A 20,204-nucleotide genomic window follows, 5' to 3' on the forward strand; every position below is an offset into this window, starting at 1 on the left:
CAATTTAATGAGAGCCTGAAGATAGAAGCTCAGGAAAGGCAACCTGGGGAACACCTTGGAGTGTAACACACCATCTCTCTCCACCCCATACCCATTTTGTAGGCCTAATGCTGTGTACTTTTCTACAACTACTAAACGAGAGTCGGAAGACCGAAGCAATGGCAAGGAAACCTGGGGAACACCTTGGAGTGTAACACACCATCTCTCTCCACCCCATACCCAATTTGTAGGCCTAATGCAGCCTACTTTCCGACACCTACTAAACGAGAGCATGAAGATCGAAGCTCAGGAAAGGCAACCTGGGGAACACCTTGGAGTGTAACACACCATCTCTCTCCACCCCATACCCATTTTTTAGGCCTAATGCAGTGTACTTTTCTACAACTACTAAACGAGAGTCGGAAGACCGAAGCAATGGCAAGGAAACCTGGGGAACACCTTGGAGTGTAACACACCATCTCTCTCCACCCCATTCCCCATTTTTTAGGCCTAATGCAGCCTACTTTCCGACACCTACTAAACGAGAGCATGAAGATCGAAGCTCAGGAAAGGCAACCTGGGGAACACCTTGGAGTGTAACACACCATCTCTCTCCACCCCATACCCATTTTGTAGGCCTAATGCTGTGTACTTTTCTACAACTACTAAACGAGAGTCGGAAGACCGAAGCAATGGCAAGGAAACCTGGGGAACACCTTGGAGTGTAACACACCATCTCTCTCCACCCCATACCCAATTTGTAGGCCTAATGCAGCCTACTTTCCGACACCTACTAAACGAGAGCATGAAGATCGAAGCTCAGGAAAGGCAACCTGGTGAAAACCTTGGAGTGTAACACAACCTGTCTCTACACCCCATACACAATTAGTAGGCCTAATGCAGCGTAGTTTCCAACAGCTACTAAACGAGAGCCGGAAGATCGAAGCTCAGGAAAGGCAACCTGGGGAACACCTTGGAGTGTAACACACCATCTCTCTCCACCCCATACCCATTTTTTAGGCCTAATGCAGTGTACTTTTCTACAACTACTAAACGAGAGTCGGAAGACCGAAGCAATGGCAAGGAAACCTGGGGAACACCTTGGAGTGTAACACACCATCTCTCTCCACCCCATTCCCCATTTTTTAGGCCTAATGCAGCCTACTTTCCGACACCTACTAAACGAGAGCATGAAGATCGAAGCTCAGGAAAGGCAACCTGGGGAACACCTTGGAGTGTAACACACCATCTCTCTCCACCCCATACCCATTTTGTAGGCCTAATGCTGTGTACTTTTCTACAACTACTAAACGAGAGTCGGAAGACCGAAGCAATGGCAAGGAAACCTGGGGAACACCTTGGAGTGTAACACACCATCTCTCTCCACCCCATACCCAATTTGTAGGCCTAATGCAGCCTACTTTCCGACACCTACTAAACGAGAGCATGAAGATCGAAGCTCAGGAAAGGCAACCTGGTGAAAACCTTGGAGTGTAACACAACCTGTCTCTACACCCCATACACAATTAGTAGGCCTAATGCAGCGTAGTTTCCAACAGCTACTAAACGAGAGCCGGAAGATCGAAGCTCAGGAAAGGCAACCTGGGGAACACCTTGGAGTGTAACACAACCTCTCTCTACACCACGGAAGGGCTGATTCTTAGGAAGGAAGGCTGTTGTAAATAAGCATTGCGCGTCCGAGGGTGATTATATTCTTATTCGGTATCTACTCACCCTCGGACGCGCCATGCTTCTTGATTTGTAATTAATGTTTATTTGCAATGTGCTTTTGACTTACTCAATTATTTTTTTAATTATTGATTTTATTAAATTAATAGTTTAACATCTTATTGGAAATAATTTAAAGGAGACGCGACAGGACAACACTCGGTGGATGCCATATCTGTGTTAACAACTCCAAAAAACTTTCAGTTAACTTCTTGCAGGAGAAAGAAATTGTAGCTGTTGGACCTTTGTAGTACAGTTCCAGATATTTGTTGTGTGTTTGTTTTGATTGTTAAAATGTCTGCATTTGAGATCTCAACACGATCTTATTTTTTATAATCAAATTAATTTTTTAAATATTTTATTAGGTTGGTTCAAGGGGTACACGGGCCGCAGTAGACAGGTCAGTGGAGGCCTAGTGGAAGGAGTGACCACAGACAGGCATCGAAGGCCTAAAATAATAACACATGGCTGTAGGCAATTTTAAATTGGTTCCAGGGGTACACGGGCAGCAGTGCCCTGGTCAGTGTAGTAGTAGTTGAAAGAATGGACCGCAGACAGGCATCGAAGGCCTAAAATAAAAAAATTGGGCTGGCTGTAGGCAATTTTAAATTGGTTCCAGGGGTACACGGGCAGCAGTGGTGTGGTCAGTGGAGGCCTAGTGGAAGGAGTGACCGCAGACAGGCATCGAAGGCCGAAAATAATAACACATGGCTGTAGGCAATTTTAAATTGGTTCCAGGGGTACACGGGCAGCAGTGGTGTGGTCAGTGGAGGCCTAGTGGAAGGAGTGACCGCAGACAGGCATCGAAGGCCTAAAATAATAACACATGGCTGTAGGCAATTCTAAATTGGTTACAGGGGTACACGGGCAGCAGTGGTGTGGTCAGTGGAGGCCTAGTGGAAGGAGTAACCGCAGACAGGCATCGAAGGCCTAAAATAATAACACATGGCTGTAGGCAATTCTAAATTGGTTACAGGGGTACACGGGCAGCAGTGGTGTGGTCAGTGGAGGCCTAGTGGAAGGAGTGACCGCAGACAGGCATCGAAGGCCTAAAATAATAACACATGGCTGTAGGCAATTTTAAATTGGTTCCAGGGGTACACGGGCAGCAGTGGTGTGGTCAGTGGAGGCCTAGTGGAAGGAGTGACCGCAGACAGGCATCGAAGGCCTAAAATAATAACACATGGCTGTAGGCAATTTTAAATTGGTTCCATGGGTACACGGGCAGCAGTGCCCTGGTCAGTGTAGTAGTAGTTGAAAGAATGGACCGCAGACAGGCATCGAAGGCCTAAAATAAAAAAATTGGGCTGGCTGTAGGCAATTTTAAATTGGTTCCATGGGTACACGGGCAGCAGTGGTGTGGTCAGTGGAGGCCTAGTGGAAGGAGTGACCACAGACAGGCATCGAAGGCCTAAAATAATAACACATGGCTGTAGGCAATTTTAAATTGGTTCCAGGGGTACACGGGCAGCAGTGCCCTGGTCAGTGTAGCAGTAGTTGAAAGAATGGACCGCAGACAGGCATCGAAGGCCTAAAATAAAAAAATTGGGCTGGCTGTAGGCAATTTTAAATTGGTTCCAGGGGTACACGGGCAGCAGTGGTGTGGTCAGTGGAGGCCTAGTGGAAGGAGTGACCGCAGACAGGCATCGAAGGCCTAAAATAATAAAACATGGCTGTAGGCAATTTTAAATTGGTTCCAGGGGTACACGGGCAGCAGTGCCCTGGTCAGTGTAGTAGTAGTTGAAAGAATGGACCGCAGACAGGCATCGAAGGCCTAAAATAAAAAAATTGGGCTGGCTGTAGGCAATTTTAAATTGGTTCCAGGGGTACACGGGCAGCAGTGGTGTGGTCAGTGGAGGCCTAGTGGAAGGAGTGACCGCAGACAGGCATCGAAGGCCTAAAATAATAAAACATGGCTGTAGGCAATTTTAAATTGGTTCCAGGGGTACACGGGCAGCAGTGGTGTGGTCAGTGGAGGCCTAGTGGAAGGAGTGACCGCAGACAGGCATCGAAGGCCTAAAATAATCACACATGGCTGTAGGCAATTTTAAATTGGTTCCAGGGGTACACGGGCAGCAGTGGTGTGGTCAGTGGAGGCCTAGTGGAAGGAGTGACCGCAGACAGGCATCGAAGGCCTAAAATAATAACACATGGCTGTAGGCACTTTTAAATAGGTTCCAGGGGTACATGGGCAGCAGTGTATGGTCAGTGGAAGTCTAGTGGAAGGAGTGACCGCAGACAGGCTTCCAAGGCCTAACATAACAAACTTGGGCTGGCTGTAGGCACTTTTAAATTGGTTCCAGGGGTACACGGGCAGCAGTGGTCTGGTCAGTGGAAGTCTAGTGGAAGGAGTGACCGCAGACAGGCTTCGAAGGCCTAACATAATAACATAGGGCTGGCTGTAGGCACTTTTAAATTGGTTCCAGGGGTACACGGGCAGCAGTGGTCTGGTCAGTGGAAGTCTAGTGGAAGGAGTGACCGCAGACAGGCTTCGAAGGCCTAACATAACAAACTTGGGCTGGCTGTAGGCACTTTTAAATTGGTTCCAGGGGTACACGGGCAGCAGTGGTCTGGTCAGTGGAAGTCTAGTGGAAGGAGTGACCGCAGACAGGCTTCCAAGGCCTAACATAACAAACTTGGGCTGGCTGTAGGCACTTTTAAATTGGTTCCAGGGGTACACGGGCAGCAGTGGTCTGGTCAGTGGAAGTCTAGTGGAAGGAGTGACCGCAGACAGGCTTCGAAGGCCTAACATAACAAACTTGGGCTGGCTGTAGGCACTTTTAAATTGGTTCCAGGGGTACACGGGCAGCAGTGGTCTGGTCAGTGGAAGTCTAGTGGAAGGAGTGACCGCAGACAGGCTTCCAAGGCCTAACATAACAAAATTGGGCTGGCTGTAGGCACTTTAAATTGGTTCCAGGGGTACATGGGCAGCAGTGTATGGTCAGTGGAAGTCTAGTGGAAGGAGTGACGGCAGACAGTCTTCGAAGGCCTAACATAACAAAATTGGGCTGACTGTAGGCACTTTTAAATTGGTTCCAGGGTAACACGGCCAGCAGTGGCCTGGTCAGTGTAGTAGTTGTAGAAAGAAGGGACCGCAGACAGGCTTCGAAGGCCTAACATAACAAAAATGTCAAAACAATGGTATTGTCAGTGCCAGGCATTGAAGGATGTCAGCGCCTAGACTACACATTGGTGAAGCTGTGAGAGATAATTTTGCTAGTGGTAGAGCACTGTTTGAGCTGGGGGGGGGAACTGTCTTGTGGCCGGCGGTACAGGCACAGGGCCCCTCATATTACAACGGTGTGTCTGACGTTGGGTGCGCAGCACCACCGCCAGAGACACTTTATTGTACTATGAGGGACCCAGTGGCAGTGCCGTCGACCAAAAGCGGCCACACCCACCTCTTCAGACAAACAGCACTCTCAAGGGTCCAAGCGCAAAGTGGCGATAGCACGGCCCCGTGTGGGGAGTTTGGCCATTTCGTGAGGTGGAAACATGTCGTATGCTGGACAATCAGGTGAAGAAAATTACGAGATTGGAAAAGTCATTCAGAATAGTCCACAGGCAAGACCTTTTCATAGGAAAGCTAGGTGTCAGCCGGGCAGGGTGGGGCAAAAGATTTTGAAATCCAGTTGTGGTTCATTTTAATGAAGGTTAGATCATCTACATTTTGGGTAGCCAGACGAGTCCTTTTTTCTGTTAGTATTGAACCTGCAGCACTGAATACTCTTTCTGATAGGACACTAGCTGCCGGGCAAGCAAGCTCCTGCAATGCATATTCTGCCAATTCTGGCCAGGTGTCTAATTTGGATGCCCAGTAATCAAATGGGAATGACGGTTGAGGGAGAACATCGATAAGGGATGAAAAATAGTTTGTAACCATACTGGACAAATGTTGTCTCCTGTCACTTTGAATTGATGCTGCAGTACCTGTCCTGTCTGCGGTCATAGCAAAATCACTCCACAACCTGGTCAGAAAACCCCTCTGGCCAACGCCACTTCTGATTTCTGCCCCTCTAACACCTCTGGTCTGCTGGCCCCTGGAGCTCGTGTGAGAACGATCACGGGCGCTGTGTGCAGGGAATGCCAGAAGCAAACGGTCAACAAGAGTTGATTGTTTTGTTGCTAATATTAGTTCCAAGTTCTCATGTGGCATAATATTTTGCAATTTGCCTTTATAGCGAGGATCAAGGAGGCAGGCCAACCAGTAATCGTCATCGTTCATCATTTTTGTAATGCGTGTGTCCCTTTTGAGGATACGCAAGGCATAATCCGCCATGTGGGCCAAAGTTCCCGTTGTCAAATCTGCGGTTGTGCTTGGTTGAGGGGCAGTTGCAGGCAAATCTACGTCACTTGTGTCCCTCAAAAAACCAGAACCCGGCCTTGCCACGCCACCAATTTCCCGTGCCCCCGGGAAAGCTTCCTCATTAAAAATATACTCATCCCCATCATCCTCCTCATCCTCCACCTCCTCTTCGCCCGGTACCTCGTCATGTACACTGCCCTGACCAGACAATCGCTGACTGTCATCAAGGCTTTCCTCTTCCTCTGGTGCAGACGCCTGATCCTTTATGTGCGTCAAACTTTGCATCAGCAGACGCATTAGGGGGATGCTCATGCTTATTATGGCGTTGTCTGCACTAACCAGCCGTGTGCATTCCTCAAAACACTGAAGGACTTGACACATGTCTTGAATCTTCGACCACTGCACACCTGACAACTCCATGTCTGCCATCCTACTGCCTGCCCGTGTATGTGTATCCTCCCACAAAAACATAACAGCCCGCCTCTGTTCGCACAGTCTCTGAAGCATGTGCAGTGTTGAGTTCCACCTTGTTGCAACGTCTATGATTAGGCGATGCTGGGGAAGGTTCAAAGAACGCTGATAGGTCTGCATACGGCTGGAGTGTACAGGCGAACGGCGGATATGTGCGCAAAGTCCACGCACTTTGAGGAGCAGGTCGGATAACCCCGGATAACTTTTCAGGAAGCACTGCACCACCAGGTTTAAGGTGTGAGCCAGGCAAGGAATGTGTTTCAGTTGGGAAAGGGAGATGGCAGCCATGAAATTCCTTCCGTTATCACTCACTACCTTGCCTGCCTCAAGATCTACAGTGCCCAGCCACGACTGCGTTTCTTGCTGCAAGAACTCGGACAGAACTTCCGCGGTGTGTCTATTGTCGCCCAAACACTTCATAGCCAATACAGCCTGCTGACGTATGCCAGTAGCTGCCCCATAATGGGAGACCTGGTGTGCAACAGTGGCAGGTGCGGATGGAGTGTTTGTGCGACTGCGGTCTGTGGACGAGCTCTTGCTTCTGCAGGAGGACGAGGAGGAGGAGGAGGAGGGGGTGCGAACGGCTACAGACAACTGTTTACTAGACCGTGGGCTAGGCAGAACTGTCCCAAACTTGCTGTCCCCTGTGGACCCTGAATCCACCACATTTACCCAGTGTGCCGTGATGGACACGTAACGTCCCTGGCCATGCCTACTGGTCCATGCATCTGTTGTCAGGTGCACCTTTGTGCTCACAGATTGCCTGAGTGCATGGACGATGCGCTCTTTAACATGCTGGTGGAGGGCTGGGATGGCTTTTCTGGAAAAAAAGTGTCGACTGGGTAGCTCGTAGCGTGGTACAGCGTAGTCCATCAGGTCTTTGAAAGCTTCGCTTTCAACTAACCGGTAGGGCATCATCTCTAACGAGATTAGTCTAGCTATGTGGGCGTTCAAACCCTGTGTACGCGGATGCGAGGCTAAGTATTTCCTTTTTCTAACCATAGTCTCATGTAGGGTGAGCTGGACTGGAGAGATGGAGATCGTGGAACTAGCGGGGGTGCCGGTGGACATGGCAGACTGAGAGACGGTGGGAGATGGTATTGTTGCCGCCGGTGCCCTAGATGCAGTGTTTCCTACTACGAAACTGGTGATTCCCTGACCCTGACTGCTTTGGCCTGGCAAAGATACCTGCACAGATACAGCAGGTGGTGCGCTAAATGGTGGTCCTACACTGCCGGAAGGGATGTTGCGTTGATGACTAGCTTCATTGGCCGAGGGTGCAACAACCTTAAGGGACGTTTGGTAGTTAGTCCAAGCTTTCAAATGCATGGTGGTTAAATGTCTATGCATGCAACTAGTATTGAGACTTTTCAGATTCTGACCTCTGCTTAAGGAAGTAGAACATTTTTGACAGATGACTTTGCGCTGATCAATTGGATGTTGTTTAAAAAAATGCCAGACTGCACTCTTTCTAGCATCGGATACCTTTTCAGGCATTGCAGACTGAGCTTTAACCGGATGGCCACGCTGTCCTCCACCAGGTTTTGGCTTTGCCACGCGTTTTGGGCAAGATACGGGCCCGGCAGATGGAACCTGTGGCGATGTTGATGCCTGCTGCGGCCCCTCCTCCTCCTCTGCTTCAGAACTGCTGCCGCCTGCACCCTGTTCCCCCAATGGCTGCCAATCGGGGTCAAGAACTGGGTCATCTAATAACTCTTCTTGTACCTCCTGCGCAACTTCGTCTGTGTCACCGTGTCGTTCGGTGGTATAGCGTTCGTGATGGGGCAACATAGTCTCATCAGGGTCTGATTCTTGATCAGCACCCTGCGAGGGCAATGTTGTGGTCTGAGTCAAAGGACCAGCATAGTAGTCTGGCTGTGGCTGTGCGTCAGTGCACTCCATGTCAGATTCAATTTGTAATGGGCATGGACTGTTAACTGCTTCACTTTCTAAGCCAGGGACGGTATGTGTAAAGAGCTCCATGGAGTAACCCGTTGTGTCGCCTGCTGCATTCTTCTCTGTTGTTGTTTTTGCTGAAGAGGACAAGGAAGTGACTTGTCCCTGACCGTGAACATCCACTAACGACGCGCTGCTTTTACTTTTACCAGTTTCACGAGAGGAGGCAAAAGAGCTAGAGGCTGAGTCAGCAAGATAAGCCAAAACTTGCTCTTGCTGCTCCGGCTTTAAAAGCGGTTTTCCTAATCCCAGAAAAGGGAGCGTTCGAGGCCTTGTGTAGCCGGACGACGAACCTGGCTCCACAGCTCCAGACTTAGGTGCAATATTTTTTTCCCCACGACCACCTGATGCTCCACCACTACCACTACCCTCATTACCAGCTGACAATGAACGCCCCCGGCCACGACCTCTTCCACTAGACTTCCTCATTGTTTTAAAAACGTAACCAAACTAACGTTATTTGTTGCAGTCACACAACTTACACGGTGAGCTATAACTTCAGTATGATTTAGCTACCCCTTTACAGGTTGGTGAGACCACAGCGAAAATCAGGCCCAATGTTACACACTCTTTTTTTGGTGGCTGCAAATTAGAGAGATGCCCCACACGCAGGACTGTCACTGAAGCACAAATGTTAATATTAATGTCACACTATTATTTTTTTTTTATTTTTATTTTTTTCAGGAACACTTTAGAAACCCCCCCAAAAAAAAAAATTTGATTTTTGCAGGGAGAATTTAGAAAACAAATGTAACAAACTATATGCTTTCTATGGGCCACTGAGTGAGAGATGACGCACACAGGAATCAGGAGTGGCACACAAGCCCAGAGGCCAATATTTTTCTACCAATGATTGATGGAGTTATTTTCTCTGGTAGATTTTGGAACCCAAATCAAGGGAAAAAAATATAGGCTTTCTATGGACCACAATTGGAGAGAGAGAGAGAGAGAGAGAGAGAGATGGCACACCCAGGAGTCAAGACTGGCACACAAGCAGAAAGGCCAATATTAATCTCCCACTGTTTTTTTTGGTTGTTTTTTTTTTTTTTTTTCAGGGAGACTTTAGAAAAAAAAATAATAAAAAAAATATGATTTTATCAGGAAGAATTTAGAAACCAAATAAAATAAAATGATTTTTTCAGGGAGAATTTATAAATCAAATAAAAACAAAAATAGGCGTTCTATGGCCCACTGACTGAGAGATGACGCACACAGGAATCAGGAGTGGCACACAAGCCCAGAGGCCAATATTTTTCTACCAATGATTGATGGAGTTATTTTCTCTGGTAGATTTTGGAACCCAAATCAAGGAAAAAAAATATAGGCTTTCTATGGACCACAATTGGAGAGAGAGAGAGAGAGAGAGAGAGAGATGGCACACCCAGGAGTCAAGACTGGCACACAAGCAGAAAGGCCAATATTAATTTCCCACTGTTTTTTTTTTTTTTTTTTTTTTTTTCAGGGAGACTTTAGAAAAAAAAATAATAAAAAAAATATGATTTTATCAGGAAGAATTTAGAAACCAAATAAAATAAAATGATTTTTTCAGGGAGAATTTATAAAACAAATAAAAACAAAAATAGGCGTTCTATGGCCCACTGACTGAGAGATGACGCACACAGGAATCAGGAGTGGCACACAAGCCCAGAGGCCAATATTTTTCTACCAATGATTGATGGAGTTATTTTCTCTGGTAGATTTTGGAACCCAAATCAAGGTAAAAAAAATATAGGCTTTCTATGGACCACAATTGGAGAGAGAGAGAGAGAGAGAGAGAGAGAGAGAGAGAGAGAGAGATGGCACACCCAGGAGTCAAGACTGGCACACAAGCAGAAAGGCCAATATTAATCTCCCACTGTTTTTTTTGGTTGTTTTTTTTTTTTTTTTTTCAGGGAGACTTTAGAAAAAAAAATAATAAAAAAAATATGATTTTATCAGGAAGAATTTCGAAACCAAATAAAATAAAATGATTTTTTCAGGGAGAATTTATAAAACAAATAAAACCAAAAATAGGCGTTCTATGGCCCACTGACTGAGAGATGACGCACCCAGGAGTCAAGACTGGCACACAAGCAGAAAGGCCAATATTAATCTCCCACTGTTTTTTTTTTTTTTTTTTTTTTTTTCAGGGAGACTTTAGAAAAAAAAATAATAAAAAAAATATGATTTTATCAGGAAGAATTTAGAAACCAAATAAAATAAAATGATTTTTTCAGGGAGAATTTAGAAAACAAATAAAACCAAAAATAGGCGTTCTATGGCCCACTGACTGAGAGAGAGAGAGAGATGGAACGCTTAGTACTGGCACACAAGCCCAAAGGGCAATATTAATCTCCCTTTTTTTTTCCAGGGAGAATTTCTAAAACCCCCCCAAAAAAAAAAATTGGCTTTCTATGGCCCACTATTTGTGAGAGAGATGGGACGCTCAGGACTGGCACAGATGGCACGCTCAGGACTGGCACAGAAGCCCAGAGGCCAATATTAATCTCCCTTTTTTTCTGGGAGAATTTATAAAACCAAAAAAATATTTAAATAGGCTTTCTATGGCCCACTATTTGTGAGAGAGATGGCACGCTCAGGACTGGCACAGATGGCACGCTCACAACTGGCACACAAGCCCAGAGGCCAATATTAATCTCCCTTTTTTCAGGGAAAATTTATAAAACCAAAAAAAAAATTAAATAGGCTTTCTATGGCCCACTATTTGTGAGAGAGATGGCACGCTCAGGACTGGCACAGATGGCACGCTCACAACTGGCACACAAGCCCAGAGGCCAATATTAATCTCCCTTTTTTCAGGGAAAATTTATAAAACAAAAAAAAAAATTAAATAGGCTTTCTATGGCCCACTATTTGTGAGAGAGATGGCACGCTCAGGACTGGCACAGATGGCACGCTCACAACTGGCACACAAGCCCAGAGGCCAATATTAATCTCCCTTTTTTTCAGGGAGAATTTATAAAACCAAAAAAAAAATTAAATAGGCTTTCTATGGCCCACTATTTGTGAGAGAGATGGCACGCTCAGGGCTGGCACAGATGGCACGCTCAGGACTGGCACACAAGCCCAGAGGCCAATATTAATCTCCCTTTTTTTCAGGGAGAATTTATAAAACCCAAAAAAAAATAAAATAGGCTTTCTATGGCCCACTATTTGTGAGAGAGATGGCACACTCAGGACTGGCACACAAGCCCAAAGGCCAATATTAATCTCCCACTGTATTTTTATCAGGGAGAATTTATACACCCCACAAAAAAAAATACAGAAAAATGAAAAGGCTTTCTATGGCCCACTATGTGAGAGAGATGGCACACACAGGGATGGCACTCTAGCAGAAATGCCAAATTGCCAATCTTAATCTCCCACCAAAAAAAAAAAAAAAAAAAAAACAGGGAATGTCCTACAATTACTATCTCCCTGCCTGCAGTAATCTCAGCCAGGTATGGCAGGCAGCTACTATCTCCCTGCCTGCAGTAATCTCAGCCAGGTATGGCAGGCAGCAATAAGGAGTGGACTGATGCACAAATGAAATAAAAAGTGTGGACAAACAAAAAAGATAGCTGTGCAGAAAGGAAGGAACAAGAGGATTTGTGCTTTGAAAAAAGCAGTTGGTTTGCACAGCGGCGTACACACAGCAATGCAGCTATCAGGGAGCCTTCTAGGGCAGCCCAATGAGCTACAGCGCTGAGGGGAAAAAAAAAAAAAAAAAAACTTCCACTGTCCCTGCACACCGAGGGTGGTGTTGGACAGTGCAAATCGCTGCAGCACAAGCGGTTTTGTGGTTAATGGACCCTGCCTAACGCTATCCCTGCTTCTGACAAAGCGGCAGCAACCTCTCCCTAAGCTCAGATCAGCAGCAGTAAGATGGCGGTCGGCGGGAACGCCTCTTTATAGCCCCTGTGACGTCGCAGACAGCAAGCCAATCACTGCAATGCCCTTCTCTAAGATGGTGGGGACCAGGACCTATGTCATCACGCTGCCCACACTCTGCGTTTACCTTCATTGGCTGAGAAATGGCGCTTTTCGCGTCATTGAAACGCGACTTTGGCGCGAAAGTCGCGTACCGCATGGCCGACCCCGCACAGGGGTCGGATCGGGTTTCATGAAACCCCGACTTAGCCAAAAGTCGGCGACTTTTGAAAATGTTCGACCCGTTTCGCTCAACCCTAGTGGTGGTCTCTTAATTTTTGCCAGAGTTGTATGTATAATTAGAAAAAAATGATACTTTTGCATTCTATGAGACAAAGATAGGCAAAAACAATAGTCTTTAGGCCTGCATATTTAACAGGCAATATCTACTTATTGTTCGTTGGCAAATTATAGAGTGTGCTTTACCTCTGCCATCTTAGGCATCATGACTCCTGAAAACCTATCATTATGGACTAGCTTCTAATTCCTCCTGATGAACCAGTGTGAAAAAGGAAAAAAGCATCAAGGTTACAGCACTTTGGTAGCTATATGGCAGGGGTGGGGAATCTTTTTCTGCCAAGGGCCATTTGGATATTTATACCATCCTTCGGGGGCCGTACAAACTCTGCCCACAAAGTGCATCCTGACTCTGGCACTGGCGTCAGAACGTAATCTTTCATTGCATGCCCTTCAGTGTTCAGTAGTGAACACTGTGTGTGTGCTAACAGAGCAAGAAGTAATTAATGAGCTGGTGGCAATCAAAATACAGCTCCCTGCTCAAGAATGCGATCCCTGGGAATCTGCTCGGGGCCTGATAAAAGGTCTTCGAGGGCCGAAAATGGCCTTGGGGCCTGAGGTTCCCCACCCCTGCTATATGGGATCCTTCTTATTGAAGCAACTTTTTGCATCTGGTCTGTGACTGATTTTGTTTATTTTCTATTTCCCCATATTGGTTTAAGAAAATAGTTGTATACCTATATATTAGTTGGATTAGGCACAATTTGCACATTATTTTGTTCATAGACATTTTCTCTAAACAACATACTTTGTCCAGACTTTGGCTTCATGTTGTTGGATGTTCTGTCCTTTTTTTCCAGGTACACTGCATTGGAGACTTACTTTAGTTAGGGTCAGACGAGGATGAGCGGGGCGCCATAACTTGTATGCTTTATCTAGGGTGTCAAACTTTATGGTCAGGCAGGGTTTATCTTTAGGGTGCATCCTTGAGGGAAAATGTTAGGACACCTCCTTGGCCGGGAGTATGTATAACTCATACATACCCTCTGGTCCTGACTCAGAAACAGCGAATACTCACAGAGCACAGTGTCTGTGCTGGGGGGTTCACAAGTCTGCAGTCACACAGAGTGACTGCAGACTTATTGATTTGGACCAGACAACCCCTTTAACTGTATAATATACCCAAATAAAAGGGAAGAGCACAACCCAAGATAAAATACAAAAAAAAAATTTATTGATGAAATTCACATAAAATAGGAAGCATTGTATTCAAAATATAGGGAAAAGAACCCTGAGCAGAGTGACCTCCAAGCAACCAAAACAGATCAAGTGACACAGGTAACTACACACGCTGTAATGAATAAAATGCCATTGAGCATACCCAGTTACTATAGATAGAATAATATCAACCCAATGGTAAAATTCTTTTCAGCTAAACGAAAGGGCAACATATACAGAGATAAATACAATATATGCGTGTTGGTGGCACCCTGTGCACAATATGTATACATATACAATGAGTGTAAACTCATGCCAAGTACAAATGACCACTGCTTAAAATGTTATATTGCACAGAAAAACACAAATAAGAGGCAAATGTGCCCAACAGAGAAAATCTCTTTAAAGTGCAAGTGCTTGAAAGTGCATAAGGACCATTGTAACAATGCGGTCACTGTGAAGAAAGATTTTTTGTTACGGGGGTGCTAATAGTACCTGTATGGATGAAATTGCTTTGGGAGGGATACCCCAACGCGCATTTCGCTGTCGCTTCTTCCTGGGGGCCCTAAGTGTGTACGGATAGTAGCTCTGGTTTTTTAATGCTGCGGGGAGTAATGGCGCTTGCGTCAGCCCTGCTTGGAACCGGAAGCGGTGGATCCATCGTCCCACGTCACCGACCCTGCCCACCATCGACGTGCTGGTGAGAGGGAGGGGAAGATGATGCGACGGAACGCATTACCACGGCAACCCAGTCCAGCCAGCAGACACGAGCTCGCACCGCAGAAAGAACATAAGAACCATGGTAAGGAAATGTAATGTGATAAAGAACTTTAACTGTATGTTGTGTGCTTTTATATACAGACTTTTGTTGTGCATGATTTAGGGCACAGTTTATTTTGCTGTCTTTGAACTCTAAAACATGTCTAATAAGTTACTATACATTAACGACAAACAAGAATCTTAGTAAATGGTAAAAAAATTAAAGTACTCACCTTTTTTGCGTTTTATTGCACAGTGTACAATATTAATCATCAAAGATATTATGAAAGCCAATGAAACTATCACAAGTGGCACCAGCAGCTGCAGGTAACATTCTAGAGACATCAATAGAAGTGTACTCGGTTAGTTTTACATAGTTTTTTGTAAATGAGTCCATTAATTGAATCTTCATTGAAACTAGTGCTAAATGGAGACTTTGATGTGTTACATGTTCCATTGAAATGAAGGAAATGTGACTTGTGTTATTGAGATGTCTGACTTCAACATTGCATAGACTCTACGGTCCCAATTCATCAAGACTGATGTTTTGTGCACCAATCTTGATGGTGTGTGTACTGGTGTATGATGCCTCTTAATGAATTTGGTGCATCGTACAGCTGCTGTGCTCCAGCACAAAACATGTACGCCACTACCTGGATTACATTTCCTTCATAATTTAGGCAACTTTTGAGGTGTAAATACTGATCAAATTGTTGGACAGGCCATACCCCTTCATGACTATGCTCCACTCACTTAAAAAATTACTGGGGCAGGCTGGGACTGGCACAAAGCCTACACAAAAAATCCCATTTCATACAGTTTCATCTGAGAATTCTGGACAAAACTGTAAACTAAAGCATCAGACCAAAAATCTAAAGGTCCCCTGATGTTTCAAAATTACAGCTCCCAAGAATTCAATGACATTTGACTTAGGACAATGACTCTGAGTTGTACATACTACAGCACATATACACATTTATGAGTCCTACTGTACCTCCATTATCCACCATAAATGCAGTGGAGGAGTGCAGTCTCTACCCAATGCATATATAACATCAGCGAAAAAACACAAAAATTGAGCTTAGCCTAAGTTGGTATACATGCAGCACATAAACGCATGTTCACATTGGCCATAAAGCACAGAAAACCTACAAGAAACAAAATGAGCAAAATATTTGCTAAATTTGCTTATTTTGTTTCTTGTAGGTTTTGTGTGCTTTATGGCCAATGTGAACATGCGTTTGTGCTGCATGTACACCAACTTAGTCCAAGCTCAATTTTTGTGTCTTTTCTTTGTATTTTTGCATTCCGTGCAAGCCGGGGTGTTGGCTCCCTTTCCTGAGCTGGTAATTACATTTAAAAGCTTCACCAGACTGGTGTCCATAGATTGGGATGTGGTCCTTTTGTCCTTATTCAAACACTGAGGTCAACTCTGACATATGGTAAAGTTTTTAATATTAGACAGTATAGGTTCCGTCCTGGTCAGGGGTACCTTGACAACGTTGGGATGGCTTTCATGCTATTTTTAATCAAAAAACAGTATTATTAAGAACCCCGAGTTACTTTAATGCACTTGCTTTACACTAATTTATTTACAGCAGAGTTTTTTTGCCCATTTTGTTTCTTGTAGGTTTTGTGCGATCTATAACAGCACAGCAGGTTTTCTATCAGAAGCAAAACTGTCCCCTGGGCCAAGTATCTCCTGCAGTAGTGTGACGACTGATACACTGGTCGTTATTTGAGAATGGGATATGGCACTGCTATAAATGACTCTGACCACGATATGATACAAAACCAACCTCTATTTATAACTTGTGATGAAGATAACAGAATTTTACTTCTAAACAACATATGGGCCACAAACCACAAAATACAAATTATGCAGCCTGAGAGATCCCAAGTGCCAGCTTCACGGACAAGATCAGGACTACCCCAAGGCTATGTCACTCCCTCCCTTATGCAGTACAGGGTCTATCCGGGGTTCCATCGTGACGGTGACACGTGGTCCTCTCAAGTATATAATCTTATACCCTCCTCCCACCTTAATTATAATAGATCCCAGGTACCCTGTTTTCCCCTTGATAAATGTATAAACATTTACACAACTAATCACTTGAATCAACACAATAAGTACACAGTGCACTGTCCTCTTTGTGAACACTCAGAGCGGACACCCTGACAGAATATGATCAAACAGTAAACAACTGGACTTGTTATTCTGACATCCGGCCACTAGATTTAATCAGCTTCCTAGGTCACCAAATCCTCTGATACAAGTGCAGGTGAAGATTCAGATCAGTCCCAGTAGTACTTCATAGAGCTCTCCTACGGCATTCACGTTTTTACCAGAATCTCGATATACAGGAGTTCACACAATCTCCTTCAGTCCATATGCAGTGTCAGTAACAGGAATGTTCTTGGAAATGCTGAGAATCCTATCTAACTCTCCCTAACTAACTAAACAGTCGGTGACCGGTCACACATCCCAGTTTACGCACGGGAGCCGCTCCCTCTGGATCACACCGTCCAATTTGGATAACGTCAGGTTCCCAATCTCTCTGTGTCTCTCAGGCAGGACTTCTTCTCTCCATTTTACCTCAAGAGCTCCAGCCTCTAAGGCCTCTTTCACACTTCCGTCTTTCAGCTCCATTCACAATCCGGCGATTTTTGAGAATGCAGGATCCTGCAAAACAATTTGCAGGATCCTGCATTTTCCCATAGACTTGTATTAGCGACGGATTGTGACGGATGGCCATCCGCTTCATCTGTCTTTCACTGGATCCTGCATTAAAAAAATGGTCCGTCGGGCAGAGAAAACGTTCAGAGGAATGTTTTTTCTGCACGTCGGAAAATCGGTCAGCGACGCATCCTGCGCTGCCCGTCACTAGCTACAATGGAAGCCTATAGGCGCAGGATGTGTCGCTGCCCGTGAAAAGTAGGAATCCAGCGACGGGTCCCGCCTTTTCAAAGAGAGCATGCGTGGAAGAATTTCCCGTCAGGGAAATTCTCTCTCGCTCTCTTTCTCTTTTTACGATTAATGCTGCCTATGCAGCATCAATACTAACAAGATAGAATGTGAAAAATAATCATTTAATTTCAGTGTTGAAACTTCATATTTTCAGCACACAATGTCCTGACACTGATCAAAGCCGATCCTACTGTAGCATGTTAATGTTTCCTGTTATAAGAAATGATGTTGCAGTAACTTAGTTTGGCCACTAGAGGTCACCATTGAACAAAAGAAGAAAGTTCTGGAAACAGGAAGTGTCAGGCTACTTTCACACTTCCGTCTTCCAAATGTGCACAGGATCCGTCAAGACGTTGAAATGACGGATCCTGTGCAGATTGTGGAAAACGGACCCGTCGAGGCTATGTGCACCTGTTGTGTATGTGTTTGCGCAGCGGTTTTCCACTGCAAAAACGCATACACAACACAAACCAGGTTAAAAAAAATTAAAAATCGCAATATCCTCACCTACTGGAGTCCCACGCAGCGATGCTCCCGGCAGCTAGCGTTCATAGTAATACATTGCGAAATCTCGTGAGATTTTGCAATGTAGTACTAGGAACGCTAGCTGCCGGGAGCATCGCTGCGCGAGACACCTGTAGGTGAGAATACTGCGATTTTTAATTTTTTTTAACCTGGTTTGTGTTGTGTATGCGTTTTTGCAGTGGAAAACCGCTGCGCAAACACATACACAACAGGTGCACATAGCCTCGACGGGTCCGTTTTCCACAATCTGCACAGGATCCGTCATTTCAACGTCTTGACGGATCCTGTGCACATTTGGAAGACGGAAGTGTGAAAGTAGCCTGACACTTCCTGTTTCCAGAACTTTCTTCTTTTGTTCAATGGTGACCTCTAGTGGCCGAACTAAGTTACTGCAACATCATTTCTTATAACAGGAAACATTAACATGCTACAGTAGGATCGGCTTTGATCAGTGTTAGGACATTGTGTGCTGAAAATATGAAGTTTCAACACTGAAATTAAATGATCCAAAAGGGATCCTTTGGGCTCATTTACAGTACTGCATTTGTTAAGTCAGTGCCTGAAAGAGAAAAGGAACTGAGAATGGAAAGTGTATACTTTTTTTAAATCTGATCCAATGATCTGGGATCTGAATTAAGTTAGGGGTTTGGTGTCTGAATTATTAGTTGTAGGGGCTCGTCTGGAGTTTAATTCATTTTAGGGACTGGTAGAGGTCTTTTTATTAGCAGAGATCCCGTATGGGGCCTAAAATAACTTCAGGAGTCTAGTCTGGACTGGTCTTGATTTTATCAAGGCCAGCATTGTTTACCATAGTCTTGATCATTGGCCATGCTGAAGTCAGAGTCACCTGATTCATTAAAAGGCACATGCATCTTAATGAATCAGCTGCGATTGAAAAGTGGCATGCGCCTCTGTGGGCCTCGCCACAAATCTTACTTCATCTGGGGACTGGAGGCAGATTTCTGGCATAAGGTACACTACTGTTTGTCATCAAATTAGATAATCTGTGGCATTATGCTATAATTCTACCTCCATGTCACCACAGCTCCGCTCATTTTGGCAGAGCTAGGAAAAACTTGCATGAAAACACCTAAAATGGCAACTTTTCATGAAACTCTACATTGTGCAAAAATGTTGTGACTTTTCAATGCCACTTACACCAGATATTTTGCGTAATCTCTTTGATGAATCGTGGCCTAAGTCTGGTCTGAATTAATTTGGGGGTCAAATACTGCATATTGACCAACAGCATTTACGAAGCAGTTGATGCTTGAATAGAACCTGCACATGACCACCGACCTAAGTTAGCGGATTAGAATTTGTATATTCAACCTGCTGCTTTGTTGGGTGCCATATTGTGCCTAAATATATGATTATAATCACAATTAAAGGGAATCTGTCACCAGGTTGTTTCTACCTCATCTGAAAGCAGCATAACATAGGGATGGAGGCCCTAATTACAAAGATTAGTGATGAGCAAGCACTAAAATGCTCAGGTGCTCGTTGTTTGGGTCGATGATATTGGTATACTCGGGTATTCAACCCGAGCAATGAGCCCAATGTAAGTCTATGGGAGACCCAAGTATTTTTACCGCAATCCCCCCGGGGGTCCTTTTAAGGTCTAAAAATGTCTGAAAATGATGGAAACCCTGCTCAAATGACACAGGGACGTCATGGGGATCACCCCTGGAAGCATTCCTGACTCCTAGTTCACAGCTTTAAACCATTTTTCAGGGATTCATGTCATTTTTCCCGCTGCCACAAAAAACACATTAAAACGAAACCAAAATGGGTTTTGCTTGGAAATATGTCAAGGTACATCCTTTGCAGGTTAATGACTTGCCTGTAAGGCCAAATATTTAACCCCAGACCGAAAATTTCCTCTCCCACTTAGGATTAGTTCAGTTCAGCGTTTTTCAACTTTAACATTGCTTTCAACCACTACAAATGAATTCACTGGGAAATGTCATTGTAACATTTAACACCCCTAGCTGGCCATGTGGTGTGTGACACATAAGCAGACCCATCTTGTTTCATTTATGAAAGAGGGACTCATAAAGTCACAGAGCCTATTTTTACTGGTGCATCAGGCGGCATTAATTTTCTTAAAAGGCCATTATGAAACAGTGGGTCTCCTAAGCTGTTGTA

At 44.9% G+C, this 20,204-nt stretch overlaps 1 protein-coding gene across 1 annotated transcript in view; it reads right to left on the reverse strand.

The window, feature by feature from the left end:
* Positions 1 to 20,204, reverse strand: part of TRAT1 (T cell receptor associated transmembrane adaptor 1) — an 82,713-nt gene that overhangs the window by 27,770 nt on the left and 34,739 nt on the right. Inside the window, exon 2 of the mRNA XM_069760198.1 lies at positions 14,797 to 14,898. Coding sequence (XP_069616299.1) covers positions 14,797 to 14,898 — 102 coding nt within the window. The remainder of the gene's footprint in view (positions 1 to 14,796; positions 14,899 to 20,204) is intronic.

Source organism: Ranitomeya imitator, chromosome 3 (assembly GCF_032444005.1).
Source record: "Ranitomeya imitator isolate aRanImi1 chromosome 3, aRanImi1.pri, whole genome shotgun sequence".
Lineage (NCBI taxonomy): Eukaryota > Metazoa > Chordata > Amphibia > Anura > Dendrobatidae > Ranitomeya > Ranitomeya imitator.